Here is a 23,915-nt window from a genome sequence, read left to right as displayed (position 1 = left end):
AACTTCCTTAGTCCGCAACTGGGGAATGTAATATTACCCTATTCAAATGATTACAGGCACGGTAAATCTTTAAACCAACAGATTTTCTCGATTGGTGACGATCGTCACTGTGGCTAATTGTTGTACCTACACAATCTCTAAAAATGAAATCTATCGCCACCCCTTTCATAATGGTTACTGCGAAAAAGGATAGCATTAGATTTAGACATGTTAATTAAATTTAGTTTAGAGATTGTTGTACAATAGAATTAGTTCGATTGTTGTCAATATGCTTTTTTGACGATGTATAAAAGTCAGCTTTGTTACTCTCTCATGTCAATGATCGAAAAATATCAAAGTAATAATCACGACTTGTTGATTTATCGATTGAGAAAAACAATCTACAGTTGCGATCACGTCACCTATAGCCCAATATTTGACAGATCTCAATTCAGGGTCAAACCCTCACTTTGACAAAGCTGTGAGTAAAGTTAGCAGGTGTGTCTGTTAGCATTTGAATAGTGTATGAAGCTATGTTTGAGGTATACAGCCCTGTCGCTTAGAAAACGTTAATTTGCAAGCATAAAAACTATGGACGAACCAAAAGTTGGTGCTAATTCCTTTGCATACTAATCTCTGACATCTATAGAGCAAACTTTGACTTTGCTCAGACATAAGACACCGTTAAAACGAGACAGCGTTATATTGCAGACGTAAATCTGTCTTGTTTTAACTGAAACTTAAGTCTGAGTTAAATCAAAGTATGTTCTATAGGTTTCAGCCTAAGAGTAATGAGTGAGATTTGTTTCATTTTTTTTTAAACGTTCCAACTTATAAACAATATCACTACTTTGGGAACTGTCGATTAAAGCTTTAGAGATTTGTATGCAACCAAATTAGTACGTTATCGGGTGAGCGGTATATATAACAGTGACAAATAAAATTAGTAACATCTCTCATTATTACTTAATATTTTTCAATAAAATAAAAACAATAGTCTTCTATGGCAACTGAAATATTTTGTACACATCTTTGTACACGGCGTCAAACAATAATACACCACACCCTCAGAATTCGACTACAATAATAATAATAAAACTCCATAAATTTCCTAGTCTACAAATATTTAAATTACAATAAGAAGTGACAAAAACTAACTACTACATGTAAATATAGACTTATTATTATATAGTGCTACATATGATTTTATGTATTCACCCTACTTTGGCTGGATTTTACAAATGAAGAGTTGTCGATTTCTTTTCTCTAATTTTAAATAATACTGGGACGCTCTACCTGAGGGATACACGAAGGTGCCGATTCGGTTTTTAGGTAAATGATGTAAAAAGATAGGCTTATTCCACTTATCCACCCTAAAACGGCCACTCTAGGGTGTATACTCGGAAATGTGTTTCATCCATTTGTATATTATTTTTTGTCCAGGGTGGGTAGATAGACACACCTTTCCGAGCATACACCCTAGGATGGATGTTTTAGGGTGCATAAACGGAATAAGCCAAAATAAAAAGTCAGGCCAACCTATTTTAGTTTAGAACTGTCAACCTTTTAAACTTAGGTGCTAGTCTTGAGCATGGGTGTTTAGTAGCGTAGAACCTATATTTTAAGTTAATTTTTATTTTCCGTCCTTCGGATACTCTAAATTTAGCTTAGAGACAACCAGAATCGACACCGAAGGCGCGTTAAACAAAGTTCAGAACACACCAACATACACACCGACTGTTAAGCCTGAATAATTTACGCACACACACAAACATTACATAGATACCAATACAACTGATAAGATGGAGTGTCTATATATAAGATAAAGCCAAACACACCCTGGTTATGACATGACGTGACGTCAAATATGACGTCATATTCGGTGCATGATGGCTATGCGTCACGGCATCTCAGTAAGTTTAGTATGAGAATTTACTTCTCGGCAGTTTGAGAGAATTTGTCAAATTAAAATGGACCTCAAGTGCTTTCTTTTCAAATTCTTCCATATATATCACTGCAAGCAGCACTACAAGTCATAAATCTTGTGATATAAAAATCGAAGGTACTGAAATGATGATTTTATATCGATTAATTTAATTAGATCAATTTTAAAGTCACAGTAAAATGGATATCAAGTTTGTCTGTCAAGTCAAGTCTACAGCCAGCGCTCAGAGTCGAAATAGTGCAAAATAAAAATTGGTGGTATTGAATGCATGATTTTAAATCTTTATTAATTCAATTAGGTCTATTTTACTCTGACACTATTGTTTCGATGCTCGAAAAGTAGTAACGTTGACGAGATGAAAAATCTCATACTAACCCTACAGTTTGACTTGTTTATATAATTATGTTTCCTTGTATTACAATTTTATGAGCTGCTGTCGTGACGCATTGCTGCCATCATGACGTATTCAGTGTCGTACTGCTGCCGTCACGAGTTTGTCTCGGTGCTTCAGGGGCTTTATATATTACTTGTTGCGCTCTAGTATGGTACTGTCAATATACATGTTACAACGTTAACACACCTCAGATCTGTTCAGCAAAAAAAAGTTAACGGCAAACAAAACAACGAACACTCTAAAATCTAAAATATAGAAAAAAGCTGATAACATATTAGAAAAAATAATAGTAAACATAAATAACTCTTTTTTTCTTAACAAAATATTAAATTACGAATAGAAAAAGATTTTTTTTTTTAAATAAATTATCTGCAACACAGTACAATACAATTTTCGTCGAGACCTAAATTCTTACATATAAGTAAGCCCTCAATCTTTAAATTCGCAATGTCCCTTTTATACTACACTTTAATTATATTATTATTATTTTAAAAAAAAACAACATTAATTTGGCATTTAAAAAAACCGATTGTATTACATCCTCAATATACATATTAATATAAAATTAATTTTTGTTAATGAAATAAATAATTTATTAGTAAGTGAAAAGATTTAATCTAATCACCGATTATTATCTAATCAAGGTATATTAATCTTGTATCATATTATAGAGAAAAGCCTGTGTCAAAATACCTTAGTATGGCTGCTGAAAAATATCCTAGAATTAGATAGAAGAGACCATCCAATAGTATTGCATTGACGTCCCACTACTAGAAATATTTTAATTGATAAAAAGAGTAAATGCCTTCTCAGTTAATAAAGAGGTTTTTAATCCACTCATGTCTTAGTAGAAAACAACCGTGGCCTTAGAAGGACTTCAGTCCATTAAATATACCCAGGTCCAATAATACCCACCAGCCACATAAAAAAAGTATAATTTAATTCTGAATAGTTCCATTAAATCAACTTTCATCATTAATTGATTAATTAATTTATCATTATTTGGTATTCTTATTTGAAACAATGATCAAGGTAGGTTGATCTATAATTAATGCAAGCTGCCACATAATATTATCTCAATAAAGTTGAAATTAATTGGTTGATCTTTAATTTTATTTTTAATGATTTGAAATATTTATTATGTTTTGTAAAATGGTTAAAATAGTTTAACTGAGAATATGTAATTGTTTTAAATTGCGTCCTTAAACCATAATTTATATCAGGAAAGTCATATTATTTCCTTGTTACATGTTGCCACGGCTGAGTAAAGACAATGTACGGATATTCTATATTTACATAGCTACTAAGGCATTTTATCTATCTAAAATAAGCGTATTATTGTTTTTAATGCAATATTATTGGACGATCATAGTTAAGGACTCCCCCCTTCCTTTACATCATAATCTATAACGACTTATCGGTTAAAATAACATGGCACTTTTATAAACAAATTAATTTTTTGTAAATAATATGGTATTGTCGCACCTTTAGAACATAGGTAAGACAAAACATGGCTAAAAATTTCAAATTTTTATATGATAGTGTGAATTAAATTTTAAAGTTATATTAGCTGTTCTAGAGGTGGTAAGGTATTTAGGTAAGTAATTGAGTAATAAGAGATGGCAAATAATATTCTATATGTGTAATGTTTTCAGGTTGTTCAAGGCCGGCCGCATATTTCGCCAGTTTTTCTGTCGCACTCACATCAGAAGCGTACCGAGCTGACAAAACTCTGACAGCCTACAGGCCGCATATTTCGCCAGTAAATTTTCTGTCGCACTCACTTTGCGACTATCAGAAGCGTATGACCGAGCTGACAAAACTCTACAGGGGTTTAGTACCAAATGTATGAGAACAATGCCTTCCGGCGCGCGGTGAATTATTTCTGACAATAAAATATACGGTCGGTCTAAATAGCATAATCTCTAGAGAACGAAAGGTCTGAAAACATAACTACAGTTTTCAGCAATGATATTATTACATATAAGAGCGGTTTCAGATTAGTGTTTTTTCTGCGCATATAAGCTCATTTTTTGTATCCGCATCTCATACGACCGTAAACATAGCTTACAAGCTCGTGGGTAGTGGGTATACGCGCCGTTTTTTCGTCTTAATCCATTATTGCTACCGATTGATCCACTAATTCAAGCGAACACGTCTGAATGAGCGCGTGTACACGTATTCGATTAATTGTAGCGCGAAAAAAAATCGTACAGTAACCATAAACCCTAGAAATTAAAAAATAATTTAATTTATTACTGAATATATTACGTGTACAAGAGTTAATATAGTTATAAGTGCCAATTATTATAAGCCACACGAACCGTTTATTCTTCACACACCATCATCAGATCAGATTCATCAGATCTTCACCAAATTGAAATGGGACCACCTCTGAAGTATAAACTACCAAACAAAAAAAGAATCATCAAAATCGGTTCATAATTGGCGGAGTAATCGCTTAACATACAAGAAAAACAACAGTCGAATTGAGAACCTACTTTTTTCGAAAAAAGTATAACCAAACCAAAGTGCCAAAACGAGCGTAAAACGCGCAGAAAAAATGCTAATCTGAAACCGCTCTAAAAGATACAGATAGTATCAATGGTTTTCAGACGATAGATTAGGTGTACAACTTAAGTAGCGTAAACAGATTTTTCAATTTTGGATAACAGAGGTCGCTACCAAGATCGAATCGAACAGCGATCTGTATTAAGGGTATCGTGTAAGGGTTAGGGGGGTGTACGGTGTACTTAGATGTAGTCGCTCATCGCACGTCGGCGAGGTTGGTGGAGTCGCCGAAGAGCTTGGCGAGCTGCTCCTCGTAGTCGTCGATATTGCGTTTCATGATCTCCATGCACGGGCCCAGCAGGCGCTCGAACGTCTCCACGTCCAGGACTGATCAAGAAAAAACAATCAAATCAATTCAAAAATCTCTGGGAAAGATTCACTTAGGATGTTTTCAAAAAACAAAAACTCAACCAAAAAAATATTTTAAAAGTTTCACCACTATTCTAACATCGTACCGCAAGGCATCCTCAATATCTGCATCAGCATTTAGCTGAAATTCCGCATTTCTAATCCAATGCACTTCCGGCATCAGTTTTGCCCTCCACTTTTAATATGGGTACCTTCAAGCCAAGGGTGAATGGGAATCTTCTAGGCAAACGCGCTCCATCTTAGGTTACATCATCACTTTACGTTTGTATGGAGCGCATGACGCAGAGCTGTTTAAATACTTACATGCAACCTTTGTGGGTCCAACAGCGTAAGCAGAAGCGGCACGCGGCTTGTGCGTGACCAGAGCTAGCTCACCGAAGTAATCGCCCTTTCCTGGAATAACGTGCAAGAGTTTATAATGGATTTATTTACTGTTTGGGTGAAATACAAGATGGCTTACTTTTTACAATAGCAACATCTATACAAAATCGGGTACGTGCGAGTCGGACTCACACACGAAAGGTTCCGTACAAGATTTTTTAAAACCAAGGTATTTCGATTTTTTTAATTATTTGTTCTTATAGCGGCAATAGGAATAAACATTCTATGAAAATTTCAACTGTCTACATACGGTTCACAAGATACAGCCCGCTGACAGACAGAGGGTCTGACGGACGTATCGGATGGACGAACAATAAACTATACATTATTATTACATTGATAGTTTGCTATCGAGAAAATGGGTTTCTTATTGAAAGCTTGTTCGTCGTGTGTCTCTCACTTTAATATCTTCAATCTCTGAACTGTTTCAACTCCCGAGGTGATAATATAGAAAGTTTGTTGTAAAGTAATTCCATCTGAAATGTTTAGAACATACCTAGGCGCTTGATCTCGTGTTCGTTTCCATTGTCGCGCACGATGTGGATGCTCGATACTGATGTGACGCACGATACGGAGCCGTCCTCAATGGAGTATTATGTCGTCGGCCGCTTCTCCCTGCCAGATGATCAGCTCTACACCGACCATTGCACGCTATATGAGTTGCACATACCTAGGCGCTTGATCTCGTGCTCGTTTTCATTGACACGCGCTATGCGGATGCTGACGGAGCCGTCCTCCCCGAAGTACATGCCGTCGGCCGTGTCTCCCTGCCGGATGATCAGCTCTCCACCGATCATTGCACGCTATATGAGTTGCACATACCTAGGCGCTTGATCTCGTGCTCGTTTCCATCGTCGCGCGCGATGCGGATGCTGACGGAGCCGTCCTCGACGAAGTACATGCCGTCGGCCGTGTCTCCCTGCCGGATGATCAGCTCTCCATCAATCAAAGTGCGTGGCAATAGTGCGTCCGCGAGGTTTGCGCGCTCGTACGACTGTAACAAACATGGATAATTATCAATTAATTATGCCTAAATATTAAGTATCATGAAATTTATTAATAGTTTTAACACTTTTCTAGCACAGCCGTGTGCATTGTGGCCTAAGGAGTGGGTAGTCCTGTATGCGTTTGGACTTATGTGTCCCTAAACTTTTAGATTCTTAACAATTTAAAGAAGTAAAATAATTTTTTTTTACAAATAAAATATAATTAGCTCGCCGCATCTATCTGAAAATTAAAAATGCTGGATGCGTTTAAAAATAAGTTTTTACTGATAACTACAGAATTTCTTGAAGAAGGTTCTTACGCCATGTAATAAACACAAGTTGGAGCGCGTCAATATCTAAGCGAAGCCAAGATACGAAAATGAAAGGAGTCAGCTATCTACAAGGTGTTAGATAATAACATTTACTTCCAGGCAATCTGAGGTTCGGGCCGATGTCTAGATGTACCAAAAAAATAATAAGTCTCGTTTCAAGATACCCGTGGGCGATGTGAAGACTCAAAGAATTTGTTTAAAACTCAATAATCCTTCAAATACATACACTTTTTTCGTAGACCTGCGCTTGGCTGCAATCAAACTGTTGGCAAATGGTGACGCGACCTAAAATGGTGCGCGCTTGCCTAGAAGATGCCTATTCACTTTTGACTTAAAGGACATATATATTAAATTTGCAGGAGAAAATTGGTACCAGAAAGGCGTTTCATATCTTAGCGGTTCAAATTAGAAACGAGTAACATGTCCATGGAGTTTCGACTAGTTACGGGTGCAGGTGTATATAACTTTCTATGGTGGCTACTTTGTATCGTATTTTGGAGAATACAAATGAGTGCACAAATGCCCTAATACAGTCCAAGACACGCCTCAGCGTGTCCGCCAAGTTCGAAATTCCAATTAATTATACATATACCTACTCGTATTAAAGTTCTCATGTTCATAGACGCGAATCGAGGCGCCAGGCTGTGACGCAAGGCTATAGACATTAATGTCCACGCAACAAAGCCTTTAAGCTAATACTGCTGACATGAATTATTAAGAAAGCTTTTTCCATCAATCGGCTCAGATGTGAACGTTCTTGATACAGTTCATGTCTCGTAATCATAAAATACGCATACACCTCATTAATGTAGACTACATTTTTGTGTCACACTATAATATTATAATATAATGTGCTTTGTAATGACATACTAGAGCATGATATGCTATTTCATTATTTAGTGGTTTAAATATGCGCTTCTGAGACGGATTTGGTAGCAAGCTGCACGCCACTGCTGATACCGTTCGTTGAGGAACAAACACAGGTTTTAGTGGATGCAAGCCCCACATAACCCCTCCGATTCATCTGACGGAGTGTTATGCGTTAGGCATTACCTGCGTAAAAAAAAAAGTAGATTAAGTGATGTCTGCAACTTCGTATGCATGGATATAGGTTTATAAAAATCCTGTGAAACTGTTTGATTTTACGGGGCAAAAATTGGGCGAAGTCGCGTGAAAACATCTTGTATGATTTATTTTTCTTCACATCTATGACGTTGGCAACTTGGCCTTCCAGTCTTCTGTCATTCGGCTCTGACGTCAGAAATGCCTCTGCCAGTTGGTGATGCCACAGAGTAAATACATACAGTGAGACGAGGTTGTCGACGTTTGTAAACGAGCCGGCTTTACGGTCGAAACACCAACATAGGTACCGAAAGACTGTGCCGTCAATATGAGATTTTACTTCTCAAAGTAAAATGGATCTAAAGGACCTTGATCCAAAGTTAAAAATTCAGTACCATTGATTTTAATTTCGCAACGTTTCCGCTTGGAGCGCTGGCTATAAATATATGTACAAACTTGAGCATTAAAACAAGGCCGTCAAATGCCATTTTACTTTGCTAAAGTGTTTCGACTTTCAAATACTATCAACGTTGGTGAGAAGTAAAATCTTATACTGAGGGGTACTGATCCATTACTAAGCAAAATAATTATAGTTACTTCTACCGGTCAGTATAATCCGTCCCCATCACGCTCCTGTGACTCGCAAGATCGCTCTATCCAACGTCTTCATCGATCAACTGTATGAAGTATTTTCTAGACTGTGGTGACACAGTGTATAAATAGATGAGTGCCTTCATGATTTGCATTTTTCTACAATTATATCACGCGATTTACATGAAAGGTGTTGTTCGTGTGGGGTACCTGACGAAATTCATTAACTCTTGCTCCAGTTCTGTTTACTTATTTTAATGAAACAAGTCTCCCTCTCTCTGAACTGCATAGTTTCGGAACATCGGAAGTTTGATTCTCTGGGAAAAAAGGAGCATAAATATCCTTTCCCGGGGTTTAAGTATCTCTATATCAATTTTATATTATATTTATAAGGATTCCAAAAAAATGTTACATCAGATTAGGTACTTAAATCTATACAAAATCTAAAACATATCATTAGATGCAACAACTTATTATAAAAGTTACAACTTTTGCCATAGAAATAAAAATGAACCAGTCATAAAATAAAATTAAATTCGTCACAATCGGTTAAACGTGTAAAGCTAACAGACAGACACACTTTTGCATTTATAATATAAGTCTGGAAGTAGGGATCGGAATCTGCGAACACCAGACAATCTCATAGTTACATAACCGTTTACGTATTTATAGGATCGGTCAGTCTCACGTGTAGATAGGGGAACGCATAATATCTTGATAAGACTGCCCAAGCAACGTGTGACGTCAGTTATCGTGCTATAATCAGATATTATGAAATGGATTTCTTACAAGCACGTTAAACATTAAAACACGTTCTTTATCTCCGTGTAAGACTTTTAATACTGATTTAACGCTCAGATTAGGTGGTCATTTATTAATCTCATCATGGTTAATAAACTTTATCTATTTATAGGTGACAATATTTTTTAATTATTTAGAAGAAGAAAAAATCCGTTATGATAGATACGGGGGGGGGGGGGGGGGTCCCAAGGTCCCAAAAATAGATTCCCTTACAGTAATCTTTTAAAATCCAAATACCTACATGTCAGAGCAAAGAGGGATTATCTCGCGGCATTTTCCTTGTTGAATTTGTAAATGAAAACGGCACAAGTGTTATATACCTATTTATGTATCGCGGACGAAATTAAAGCCAAAAGCTAATCTACATATTAGTATTGTGCATAGTTAGTTCTACCACCCTTCAAAAAGAAAATCACACTAATATTCTAAAGACGAAAGTTTGTGTGTATGTATGGGTATATCTTTGTTACTCTTTCATGCAAAAACTACTGAACGGATTTGGCTAAAATTCGTAATGGAGATAGATTATACCCTGGATTAACACATAGGCTACTTTTTATCCCGGGAAATCAAAGTGTTCCTACGGGATAAAACCTAAATCCACGCGGACGAAGTCGCGAGCGTCAGCTAGTAAAAAAATAAATACACATAGTATGACGAAAATGTCACAAAACCATTAAAGCTGTCTGTCCCCATTACGGATCGCCTTGGAGTTTTTAATGTCAAGTGTGAGTACGTACGTTGTCTTTTACTATACGAAAATCATTACGGCTAATCTACCTACCTACCTACCTACCTAGTTTCCAAAAATAATTATGGCGAAGACGTATTCATGACGTACCTACGTAAACGTGTTTGCTTTTAGTTACCTAACTCTAAGTTAGATTAAAGTTTTTTCACAAGATTGCGATTTTGAAGCTAGTTCGATTCTCGGTTAGGTCGTATTCAAGAAAATCTACTAAATATATTATATTGACGTGTAAACACCATGGTTAGAAGGGCAGTCTCAAAAGCTACAATCCGATATACGATCCATACTTAATGAGGCCCTTTTTCCATAAACCTATATAATATGGGTAGTGATACCTCATTAATTCAGTATAAAGAGCCTCCAAAATCTTTTTGTACAAAAAAATTAAGACTGATTTTGTTTTTTTTTTTGTAATGAGTATTTACTTATATATTTGCTGAATATTCAGACCATGACAGCAATTATTTAATACTACTATATTTTGACCTTATCTTAATTTTGTACTAATCTTGCTTTATAATAAATTCTAGTCATCATTCTCATAATATAATAATATAGAAGAATGCAAACGAATAGTATTAAATATCTAGTAATGATAATTTTAATAATTCTAATCCTATTCTTATTGTATCTTTAATATTTACCATTTCATTGTACCTAAAATTGTATTTGCAATACCCTGACAGGGTCTCATGTACTTAGCTTTTAGCTTTAAGCACCCACCATCAATTAATGTAAATGTACATGAAAGCAAAAAATAAATAAATCTGAATCTGAATCTGAATTTGTTTAAAAATGTATTTTGACCATCGAGAGTATTGAAAAAACCAACCAAGTACGAGTTTCTTCTTCTTCTTTTTAACCCCCGACCCAAAAAGAGGGATGTTATAAGTTTGATGTGTGTATCTGTGTATCTGTGGCATCGTAGCTCCTAAACTAATGAACCGATTTTAAATTTTTTTTTTTGTTTGAAAGGTGCCTTGGTGCCTGCCCGGGATCGAACCCCGTACATATCGTATGCGATATAACCACTAGGCTGCCACAGTTTTTTTAAAGAATATTAATCATGATTAGCATGGCTAATATTCTTTAAAAAAAAAGCTCCTCCCCTTTTCCCTCCAATTAAGCGTAAAGCTTGTGCCAGGAGTGGGTACAACAATAGTGCAACGGGTGGAGTTTGAACCGCCGACATTTCAGAATTCAGTCCGCTCCTCAACCGTTGAACTATCGAGGCTCAAGTTTGACAAGACATTATTAATTGCGATAAAGGTTGTTACGGGCCAAAGCAATACGCGGAAGCCGGTTCATTTTCCACACGACCGAGTTTTCAGTTCAAATTTCAGTAAATACGCATGACCAGCTCCGAGTTTGAGTGAACCACTTAACACTAATCAATACGCGAATATATTGTACGCATTTGTGTAAATATGCGGTTACTTGTGATCCGACGCGACGCTTTGTAACCAGAATTCAATTAGCATTCCAACATTTGAGTATCGTTTCTTATAGGTATCCTATTACCCCTACAGGCTTACGCTTAGGTAGTTTGATCTTTGAGCAAAACAACACCTACGAGTCTGTTTCAAATCATTATGGAGGCTCGTTATCAGTCTATTGAAGGTGTTGCTAGTTGCTTATGCACTATTCTGTGGGTTTGCTTACACTTCAAACATTTTTAGGACTAATACTATTATTGTACTACCTAAACACAATCCAATACCAATGACCATTTTGGCTTATAGTTTACTACTTTTTTATACTTATATACTTTCAGTGATTTAGTATTTCTCAAACCAGCAATGTAAAGCGTACAAAATTCGACTCCGCGCCACCTATGTACGCCACGTTCGTTGAGCTCTAGTGTCAGTCAGATGTTTTCTTTGCAATACATTGCGAACTTCGAATAAATACAAGATTTTTAATTTATTTTTGCGTTTATTTGTGATATCTTATCAGTAATCATAAGTACTATCACCTGTCTTCGTCTTTACTTACGATTTAATTACACCCTGTACATTTTTTTTATAAAATGTATATTTTTCACTTTCTTCACTCATGAAGCCGAGTAATTAGAATGTATCACGCTAAGAAGCTATAGGTAGTTCTAGTGAGATGGTTCGTTAAAGAACTAAAGTTCGAAATAAATCATAAAGTAAAGCTTTTAAATTAATACATATACTCACTCATATTGCCCGTCAATAAGTCTATTTCGATCATAATTTCTATTTACGTGCTAAAATACATTAACGTACAATGTCCGGTGCCAATTCTCGGTCGGATAAATTGGGTTATGCCCGCCAATACTCGATTTTGTAAATGTAAAAACGATAGAATGCTTTTCATAAACAAAAATATGCAAAATAAGTTACGATATATTATATTATGCTTTGGCTGGCCAATGTGGACTATGGGTCTCAGATTCAATTTCCTGCTGAAAGTCTTTCATCATATTATGGGCAAAGTCGAAGCTTAGTACGCCACAACTGTTTCAATGTAAACAAACATTAGATAAGCTGTGATAGCCTAGTGGTTAGAACGTCCGGCTCCTAATCGGTCGCGGGTTCGATTCTGGGCACGCACCTCTAAGTTTTCAGTTATGTGCATTTTAAACAATTAAATATCATTTGTTTTAACGATGGAGGAAAACATCGCGAGGAAACCTGCATGCTTGAGAGTTCTCCTTGAGTGTGGTGTGTGAAATGGACAGCCTTAAAGGACGTACCTGTAGCGTCTTAAGCATTGGTACTTTATCCAGTAGCTCTTCATACAGCTTGCGCTTCTTGAAGGCGCTCTTGAGCAGGATGCGGCGGAAGGTGTGGCGGTCCATGGCCCACAGCGCGCCCGGCGACTGCGCGCGCACCGACGCGGCGCGCGGCATGTTGTACATCAGCGCCAGCTCGCCGAACGAGCCCGAGCCCTCGTATGTGTGGACCACCTACGACAAGAGAGACGATGTTACTATAGACTAGACGACCAACATTTTTAATGGCGAGATCTTGGGCTTTTTGGGCTGCAGCCCCGAGCCCCGTGGCTATACAGGGCCCCCAGCCCCCGTTATACAAAATGGATAATATTGAGTGACTCTGAAATCAATTAAACCTTTCTATCTTACTATTAAATGAAATACTATCAAATGAAACGGGGGATCTCCCGAAGCAGTTTCGGTTGTATTTTCTCACTATTCTATACTTATACTCTTCTTTCCTATAATGCTACTTATACCTATAATAATATACTCCCCGACATATTTCATTTTCGGTGTATTTTCTCACAAATGCCGTCATTCTCAGTCGAATGTGCTTCATGCATCTGGTCGGCGTGTCGTGTACTGCCATCATTATTGAAAAGTTTTTTGACAAAATAGTAATTAGTTGATTAATTAAACAGGCCCCCAAGTAGTATTAGCCAAGGGCTCCCCACAAACTCAGGTCCGTCCCTGATCCTGATTAGTGATTACATAGTCGGCTGGTGGTTTGACAACATACACTAATGACCTCGTACGTAAACTGTGTGAAATTCATCAACTGTGACAGTACAAGGCATAGAAGTCGCAATTACTAGACGTACAGACAAACTGTGTACAATGAAGACCCTTCGTCACACGTAATTTTTTTTGATTATAGCTTGGCTCTTGACCGCGATTTTATACTTAGATGGATATGGAAAATGTTTTAACGGCAATATCCAAATATTTTTCTTTCCAAGCATTTTGCTAGGACGCAGTCATACCAAACGGCAATGTGTTTTGAGTTTTAAATTATATTTTTAAGTAATAATTATTATGTCTTAATTCGCCATTTCTAGTTTTCCATCATCATCATCCCATCGCCGGCGCATTACTACGACCTCCACCCGCTTCCATCTTAGACTGCATCATCACTTACCATCAGTTGAGATTGCAGTCAAGGGCTAACTTGTATTTGAATGAAAAAAAATAAAAATAATAAAAAGACGTCGAAACCGTCTTAACCACCGCTAGTTTTCCATAATCAAAGAAAAAAACGGTATACTTATGGATTCACATCAGTGTCTGCTTGTCACAGCTATTTTTCAAGTATTTTCACAACAAAGCTACGCAGGCTTAAAGGATCCAGCGAAAGATTAGTCAAGAACCAAGGCTTTATTCGTTACAAGGACTTTTGGGTAGCTTTACAGAGCGGCGATTCGTCTTGTAGATATGACATAATTGGCACACTACCTAAGCTTATAAAGGATAAAATTTGTAAACGGTCAAGGTTTATGCGAGACGCACAGACCATTAAGCTGATCGCATATTATGTGACGAGTCAAAAGCAACGGATCTATTATACATATGTATAAGGGTCATAGAAGTATGGTTTGGTATGCTTTTAGTATCAGCTAGCGGCGATTTAGTTGGTTTTCGGAAGCTCGATTGCCGCAATTGAATCCTCCACAGTTGCAATCTCTAACCGCAGCGATCAACTTGATTTTAATGATTACTAGCTGATGCCCGCGACTTCGTTCGGGTGGATGTAGGTTTTTAAAAATCCCGTGGGAACTCTTTGATTTTCCGGGATAAAAAGTAGCCTATGTGCTAATCTAGGGTATAATCTATCTCTATTCTAAATTTCAGCCCAATCCGTCCAGTAGTTTTTGCGAGGAGTAACAAACATACACACACTCACATACACACAAACTTTCGCCTTTATAATATTAGTGTGATGTGATTAGTGTGAAGTGTGTCTAGATGATGCCCGTGACATCGCCTACGTGTTTTTAGGTTTTTTAAAAATCCCAAGGAAATGCGGGATAAAAAAGCCATTGCCCATCCCCAATATGCAAGATATCTCTGTATAAAATTTTTCAAAATCGGTAAAACGGGCGGGCGGTGAAAATCTAGCTGACAGACAAATAAACAGATACAATTTCGCATTTGCATTACATTAATATGTAATGACATCTCATTAACCAAAATATAATAAGCGGATAGCAGAGTGAACATAGAGAGTGAACTAGAGTGAGGGAACCCTCGGGTAGATCCTGAATCAACGACATGTCAAATGTGGATGAAATGAATTCAAAGAAAAATATGCGATTAACCTGCTACCTAGCATCAAATGCAGGAACATTTGACGCCTGCCAGTGACGCCGAAGGCTCGACGTTTTCTTACAAGTTTCTTAACTTCGTGAACTGTGCCGATAATAACCGATAATCATCTGCCAAACACAATACTTTCCAATAGTCAGGTGAAAAATTCGACACGCGAGTTTTAAGTATGATGTGCGATCAGTATTAAGCCGCATTCTCAAATCCAAGGTTATCTTCGCCATCGGCATCATGCCGTATACGGTGCTCACAATGACTGTTATATAACTAGACTAGACTTTACTCGAGAGTAAAAAAGTTCGTATCAGATACATTATGGAGGTTCTCGAATGCAACTAAGATATGAAACTAGTAAATAACTATAGTTCGCGACAGGTCGAGATGGCAACCGGTGTAGAGGCCCGCACCGGGTTAGTGCGGAGACCGTGCGAGTTTGCGGGGCGGCCCCGCTCCGATTGCCATCTCGACATGTCGCGTATAACTACATATTGATGGCAACATTTATAGCACTACCTAATGTATGAAATAAATTTTAATTTTATTTTTTAAAATTAAATTGGTATTTTCATTCCTATTTTTTGCAAACCTTAGAGCATTTCGATATTGGAAGTGTATTTTTAAGTGATTCTCGTAGTTAGTTTTAGATTTAACCATAGTTTGATGTTAAATTAGTATGCAACGATCGATGGGGCTGGTATATATAGGTCACCTATAAAAGCCCTTTAGTTCACCAACAAAAAAAGTGCGAACCAGAAAACTCATGAGAGCATTTTACTACACATCATTCAATAAGTTAACTTATTTAACTATTAAAGTTTTAGGTTCGTGATATTCATTATTGCTCATCTATTCAAAAATCCACTCAATAGTATCAAAATAATGTACTAAAACAATGAATTACTGAATGATCATAAGATATTATGTGCGAGTAAAAAGGCGTTTCGTTAAGCTATCTGTGTAGAGAAATTAAAGCAGTGTTTTCAGTGAGTGAAAAGCAAAAAAGGAAAAAAATCCAAAGTGGGGTATCCTATGGAAGGGCTTGACCTGTTCATTCTAAAACAGATTTTTATTTATTTTTGTGCATAATAGTTTTTGATTTATAGTGCAAAATGTTGGAAAAAATGCCCGAGTACGGAACCCTCAGTGCGCGAGTCTGACTCGCACTTGGCCGGTTTTTTTTCTATGTGGAAGTGTTTCGTACCTTCTCCACGCCATCGTCTCCAGTAACGAGCACGTCGAACACGCCGTTCTCGATGACGTAGAAGTTGTCGCCGTCGTCGCCTTGCCGGATCACGTACTCGCCCGGCTCCGAGCGCTTCTCGAACATCGCGTCCAGTACCTACACAACCAAATCAATTTTTTTTAATTCATTATAGACAAGCGCTTGACCACAATCACACCTGATGGAAAGTGATGATGGATGGGACGACCTAGAAGATGCCTATTCACTCTTGTTTTAAATATACCCGGAATAGTAATAAGAATTCTTGTTATAAGAATTAAATATTATTATCGATACTTTATTATTATATATGCGAAAGTGTGTCTGTCTGTTCGATTTCACGGCCCATCTGCTTAACCAATTTTGATGAAATTAAATACAGAGGAAGCTCGATGGAATGATGAAAATTAAAAAACTCGACCCACTTTTATATTTGGCAGATGAATTCCTTACATGACGTAAGTACCTGCTTAAGCATCTGCTAAGAAATGTTTTGGGAAAATCCAACGTGTTATGAGCAAAGGTGTGCGAGCTTCCAAAAATCGTGAGACTAGAAATAAATTGTTGGGATGTTTACGATTGAAACATTGCCCATTGCGTTGGTATTTAGAGTATTTCGATTTTTTCAAAGAAAATGTACAGAAAACAGTTTTCTCTCAGCTTTATAATATTAAGTACATACCATATTATGCAACCTAGGCTCACGACCGCTGTTTTCATTCACCGTCGCATGCATTATGCATTCATAAATTGTATCTACGTTTATTATAAGTTACAAGGTTCCAAAGGCTTTTTTTTTTCTTGTTTACGGTTTGCGTTATACTTGACACTATAATCTCACATCATTATCAATTGAATGAGAAGAATTTGGCCATAGTCCCCCATGCTGGCCATGTGCAGATTGCCACACTTAACACACCTTTGAGAACATTATGGAAAACTCTCAGGAAAACACTCTTGCTCAATATTAAAATGCACATAACTCGCTGTTCTCTATTCCCTCACTCTCATAGTCCGATGGGACGGTAATCCTGTTACAATTAGTGAGAGATCAGAGGCAGGTGCGACGGCTTTGCGTGCTCTCCAAACCATAGTGGTGCAACATCATCAACTTCCCAACTCCGACTACCCAAAAAATAATTTGACATGGTTTTGACAGAAAACCAAATAATTTTCTTTGGCTCTGCTTGGGACTCAGCCCAGGAAGGATCTCATGATACGTAGGTAGCCTAGCCAGTAGTTAACTAGATCAACGAGGCAGGACAGTATGTACTATGTAAAAGCACGGTATATTGCAACAGAGATATGAAGCGTTAAAAAAGTATACCTATCACATGTTAAAAATAGACGATCATAGTTTGTTGACCTCATTTTATAATCCGAGAAGTTCCGTCCGTGTGGGCGTGGTATTGCAGGAAGAAAATGTTGTTTCTTCAGATATAGTCCCGATGTTTTAATTCGTTGCGTAGATAGGTATAGGATGACCTTCTCAGTACAGTTACGAGAATTTACGTTTAGGTACGTGACTTATCTGAATTACAACCGCTATCGAAGCAGCGGAGTTCTAATTACATATGTTAGTACATATGTAAATTATAAAAAAAGTTAACTGAAAATAGGTAGATAGACAGACACATGTCCAGCCGCGGACATCCATCGGTTAAGACGCCCGACGAAACTGAATCACCAATCCACGCGAAAATAGCGAGCTCGAATTTTGTTCTTACATTCAAGAGAGTATGTTACTCAAGCTCGTATTGAGCTTTCTTTGAGAAAGCTCAATGCGAGCGAAGCGAGCCTAAAATTATTTATAGAGTGCATAATACGTGATCAAGCGGTAATAGCCCACCAAGTGGTTGAGACGTCTGCCTCTTATACAATGCACCACTAACTTTTGGGAGTTATGTGCGTTTCTTACGCAATTAATATATAAGTTGCTAGTTGCTTTAACAGTGAAGGAAAACGTCGTGAGGAAATCTGCATGTCTCAGAGTTCTCCATAAGGTTCTCAAAGGTTATGTGAAGTCCGCTAATCCGCACTTTGTCAGCGAGATAGACTATGGCCAAACTCTTCTGAGAGAAGATCCGTGCTTGGTGATAGATTCTTGGTTGTATTTTTTATGGTGAAACAATAAAAAGATTTATTTATTTATAGATTGATGATGATTATGTGTGGGTCCAGGATTCCTTGATCCATGTCTATTGCGATAGTCCTTTATGACTTGAGACTTGGCAAAAGCTACCTGCTGCTAGCTACTGACCTGCTGCATTTGTTGTGCGTCGAGGGAACGGAACAGGAGTATGCCCCGGACGGCCTCAGCGAGCCTCGCCCGCTGCGCGTCTGACTTGGGGAACACCGCGGGCGCTCCCTCGTCCGAGTCATCTTCCTCGGGGTCGTATGTCTCCGCGAACACCGACTTGCGCCGGTTGTTGAAGCGCGCCACTGGCGGCTCTACACAAACACATAACTCAGACAGTGTTTCTTAGGCTGAGATTTATAGAGCACACTTTGACTTTGCTCAGGCTTAAGACACTGTTAAAACGAGACAGCGTTATACCGCTGATATAAAGCTGTCTCGTTTTAACTGAAACTTAAGTCTAAGCAATGCCAAAGTGTGCTCTATGATTTCAACCTTAATGTCTAACGTACCTACTCAGCTATTAATAGTGCGCGCAAATCAAGTAGGTAGTCCAATGCGTATGACTGCACATCGTACAAGAGTAGACACCTGCTGGGTTTGCGAATATTTTATGACCTATGTAAATCGCCAAGTTGCGATTGGACTATTTTTTTTTTTTGGCGATCACTGTATCTACGCATAGTTAAAAGGTGAAACTCTGCCGCTCTTAGGTTTGCCTAGTTAATGCTTGGAGATTAGGTCAGACAGCAAAAGGTCAAAGTAAAATATTTACTGTATTATATTCCAGTCAAGTGATGTTCAAGTGTAAAGTTGGTTTACGTTTTTTTAAGTTTTAAAGGAAGTTAAGTTGTTGTCTTGAATATCGTGTAATATGACAGTAGGATAACACTGGAATTCATAGTCAAGATAGGGGCTTGTTTAAGGGACCATTCAGACAACATGTGTCATAATCAACAAATGAGGAAATGGACAACAAGAGGAATGATCCCCTAAAGAAGCCCCTATTTTAAATATGAATTCCAGTGTAAGAACCAAGTGAAAATATAAATATAAAGTAATGAGTTCATTAGTAGAGTTTTTCTTCCTACGGATAGTTTTAAAAACAAATAATCCAAATTAATTCATTGATTTAAATTTGTAACAACTGATTAATTATAGACAAGCTGGTTTTATTTTTATTGCTCTTTAAATTTACAATCGCACGTTAAAATCGCTCTTGGCATTGAATGTTCGTAAAAGTCGTAAACATTACATAGATTGACTTTAAAATAGAAATTCTTTCTTAATGAATAAATATTATTTTTCCTTTAATTAATAAGAAATTCAGAGTAGGTACCTAAGTACTTAAAGAAAGACAATTAAAAATATAGATCCAAGTTATAATTCCAAATATCTCCAAAAAGGTTCATTAAATAACTATCAATTACATCACACTAATATTATAAAGGCGAAAGTTTGTATGTGTGTGTGTGTGTGTGTGTGTGTGTGTGTGTGTGTGTGTGTGTGTGTGTGTGTGTGTGTGTGTGTGTGTGTGTGTGTATGTTTGTTACTCCTTCACGCAAAAACTACTGGACGGATTTGGCTGAAATTTAGAATGGAGATAGATAATATCCTGGATTAGCACATAGGCTACTTTTTATCCCGGAAAATCAAAGAGTTCCCACGGGATTTCGAAAAACCTAAGTCCACGCGGGCGAAGTCGCGGGCATCGGCTAGTTGGATAATAAATATTGGTGTGACACTAATAAGTTGCAACCAGTTTTTGCACTTAGCTAACTTTGATTTGAAACACTTTAGATTCCTATGATAAATATAATGTTTGAAATAGTAGAAGTAAAAGGAACATGGTACATTTATTACTTGATTTTGTAATAAAGAAATAATCATACTGAAAACAAAACTCACCCTATCCAAAATCTCGATTTTTAACCCCCAACCCAAAAAGAGGGGTGTTATAAGTTTGACGTGTGTATCTGTGTATCTGTCTGTGGCATCGTAGCTCCTAAACTAATGAAACAATTTCAATGTAGTTTTTTTTTTGTTTAAAAGGTGGCTTGATTGAGAGTGTTCAAGGTTCTTCTTTTAGAATTACAATAGTTGTAACTCAAAACTACTACTATGTGTGAATTATATGTTGCAGCCTAGTTTTGCTTGTTTGGGTAAAAACACAGTATTCAGATTCGGTACAGAAGTGTGAGCTTATCATCACACAGTTGTTTAGTGTAACAGTGCTTCTATAAATCCAATGTATTATTTACATAGCGTTACAGTTTAATTGGCATTGCTTTGGGTGCTAGAGATATTATAATATATTCTTTCAAATTATTTTTGTGGGAGTTGCTTCGAATACATAATAATAACTAATTGGTGTTAAACTGTTTTGGTAGAAAAGAGAGCAGAATATACAATTCTGTAGGCAAAAAAAATACATATTACAGTTAAAAATGTGTTATATACAAAACTTCAATAAAAAACACATCACACCCTATTTAGTCCTGGCAATTTAGTTTAGTTTAACATATGTACAACAAGCTTTGGTGTCAATACCTTCCACAAATAAAGTCAAGGCTGCATTAGCACCTGTCGTCTTATCTAACAACTATAAAGTTGAAAAATGTTTAAATATGTTTGAGTATCACACAGAAAAATCATTAGCTAGGTTGATTGAGAAGCAATATTCCAAGTTTTTAACCTAAGTCATCAGAACTACAGACTAGCTACTACTCATAGCCACTAGTTTAATAAAATTTTAATCCAAATCTGTCCAGTGGTATGGTAATGCCACAGTGTAAGAAAAACCGTACAATGACCTTTGATGTTTGTAGAAGAGCCAGCATTTTAGACAATGATTCTAGCATCTAGGGCTGGCATCATACTTATGTTTATTTTATTTTATACATTTCCAATCTCCATTTTTAGAGTGTACTAATCTTTAGATTGTGGTAAAATAGAGGGTAAAAACTAGTATTTTATACTTTGCCCAACCTAACTTACTCTTAGTTAGTATTACGAAATATAATATTAACAAAAAGAGGAACATCTGTTTCAGCTCCGGACCGCGGACATGAGAAAAATAAGCCAGAGTCATCTCAAGACTTCAAAGAGTTGAAAACAAACAAGTAAATGAGATCACCGTATAGTAAACAAAGCAAATTTATGTCCTAACAAAAATGGTTGAGCTCCAAATCCCATGTGAGTTAGATAGACGCGGAAAAGTTTAAGACTTGAAATGAACATGAATTTTATTATTGTAGTACTTCCTGGTAATGCAATGAAAGTAAATATTTGTATGATTCTCAGTAAAGGTGGTACAGTTAAATCAATTTGGATGCTGAGGGCAAAAAGATAGTCGAGATTAGGTGATTCAAGATTAAGTGGGTCTTCATAACAAAATGGTTCATTTGCTCGTTCTAAATTATTTTTGAGACCCTTAGTTTGTGAACTTATGATGAGAAATGATAAAAAAATGTATTACCCCCCTTGAGTCCCAAATATTAAAACAGTGGAAAATCTGATATAAATCTGTTGATAGATTTAAGTAAACATTACATGTAGTAGTTTTTTTAGAAACCTCAAACCTTAACTTAGTTTTGTTGTTTCAAAAAAAGAGGACTTATTTTGAGATAGTAGATTAATTTAACCAAATATGTACTTGTATGTTACTTGTCAAGCTATGGATCCTCTATATATGAGTCTCAAATACAATTCACCAGTTTTTTAATATTATACCAAATTGCTTAGTAACAACTCAAAATTATGTGAGATCGAAAATTCACACATCATTATATAAATGCTTATAGGCTATGGCACACTGCCAAAACAAGAAACAGTTATTACTATCAACAAAAGAATGTTGTGAACAATAACAGATTTTAGTTATTAGGATTTCATACCCGAAGGGTGCCATCAGCCTATTACTAAGCCTTCGCTGTACATCCGTCTGTCCGTCCATCTGTTTGTCAGTGGGTTATATAAATTTTCACTCTACAGGAACAAAATTTCCCTCATAAGGCTCAAATATATGTGTAATAATATATATTATTTTCTAATTTTACATTTTATCTACATCTACTTTAACGTTTTTATTTATGTATATTTCTGGCATATCTGATATTCCCTTAGATATTTAGATTCTACATAAGTAAATTAAACTAACATAATAATTAAGTACTGCAAAAAAAAACTGGTTATTTCTTGCAATAGCACTTATTAAGCAGCATGGAAGATGAATGTCAAAACTGATAACATACCTCATATCAGTTTCATAAAGATATTTGAAAAATTATAGCAATACCAACTGAAGATAATACAGTGGTTCATGGTGCTTATTTGTTACAGTCATTCATGATTACTATGATTTATAGGCATAAGTAATTTTATACATTTAAACCCTTGTTTAAACCTCTAACATTATGCTCACCTATGCATCAACAGATTAACATAGGCATCTTTACATAGGCAGTCTTGAAAATCAATAGTGCAACAGACTGTTCAGTGTGCAAGAAAATTAAAATTCATGTCCAGTATTGCAACTTGTGCAAGAACTACATGCCTTGTATGTGGCTGTGTATGTTGAATTAGACATTCTGTTCATTCATATGGAAATGACGTTACGATGCAACAGCAGCCCTAATAACTAACCTTTGACGCGGTTTCGAGTGGAGGGGTTATTATTGAGAGGAAATAGAGGAAAATGTACCTTCTTCGTCTGATATTATAGATTCATCGGGAGTGCCCGCCGACGGGCCCCGAACTATTGTCGTGGTCCGGTTGTTCTGTAACCTCGTGAAGAACTCGACTGCGTAGTTGATCACGTCGCCCGGCTGCTCCAGCAGGTAGCTTATGGTGAACTCCAGCAGAATCTCTCTGAGGTCATCGGGGACTTGGATCCGTCCGCCTTGAGGCCTGCTCATGTCTGACCGGTTCGCTTGCTCGTGACTTTGCCCCGCGGAGAACGTCAAAGCGACTCGCCAGATTAAAACTTCGATATCATAGCCATTGAATTTAGCTAAGCGACACACCAACGAGCAATCTTACCACGGGAAAGTAGCACTACATACAAACGTTAGTAATAAACAAAACCACACTATTATGCTAAGATTTTCTCAAGTTATAGTCCTGGCTACAAATAATTAAATGTAATGACACACTTTTCTCAAAATATTCTTCGTCCTCCAGCCTGACAATTAAAAATCTCCTTTCACTGACTGAAAAGTAAAAATGGCGAAATCTGGATGGGTTTGCCCTACTTTTCTAATCACTCGTCTAGTTTTAAATTTTCATTGCCATACAGAAAATTAAAATTATGCAATCGACCATAGAC

General features: G+C 36.8%; 1 protein-coding gene and 1 long non-coding RNA gene across 2 annotated transcripts; one reads left to right on the top strand and one right to left on the bottom strand.

Annotated features, from left to right (window-relative positions):
• On the bottom strand, positions 1 to 23,891 carry LOC123875964 (cAMP-dependent protein kinase type II regulatory subunit). The gene is made up of 7 exons (XM_045922096.1): positions 23,292 to 23,891; positions 18,713 to 18,903; positions 16,432 to 16,569; positions 12,885 to 13,097; positions 6,462 to 6,633; positions 5,562 to 5,651; positions 1 to 5,216 (listed from the first exon to the last, which is right to left on the bottom strand). Exons 1-7 carry the CDS (start codon positions 23,503 to 23,505, stop codon positions 5,086 to 5,088), a joined length of 1,149 nt encoding a protein of 382 aa, XP_045778052.1. The 5' UTR covers positions 23,506 to 23,891; the 3' UTR covers positions 1 to 5,085.
• On the top strand, positions 8,408 to 19,600 carry LOC123875979. The gene is made up of 3 exons (XR_006798236.1): positions 8,408 to 8,579; positions 17,946 to 17,949; positions 19,572 to 19,600. It is a non-coding gene; the product is annotated as an uncharacterized LOC123875979 (long non-coding RNA).
• Positions 23,892 to 23,915: the final 24 nt, after the last annotated feature.

Source organism: Maniola jurtina, chromosome 20 (assembly GCF_905333055.1).
Source record: "Maniola jurtina chromosome 20, ilManJurt1.1, whole genome shotgun sequence".
NCBI lineage: Eukaryota > Metazoa > Arthropoda > Insecta > Lepidoptera > Nymphalidae > Maniola > Maniola jurtina.
The sequence above is the reverse complement of the archived record's forward strand: the minus strand, read 5'-3'. Positions and strand labels throughout refer to the sequence as shown.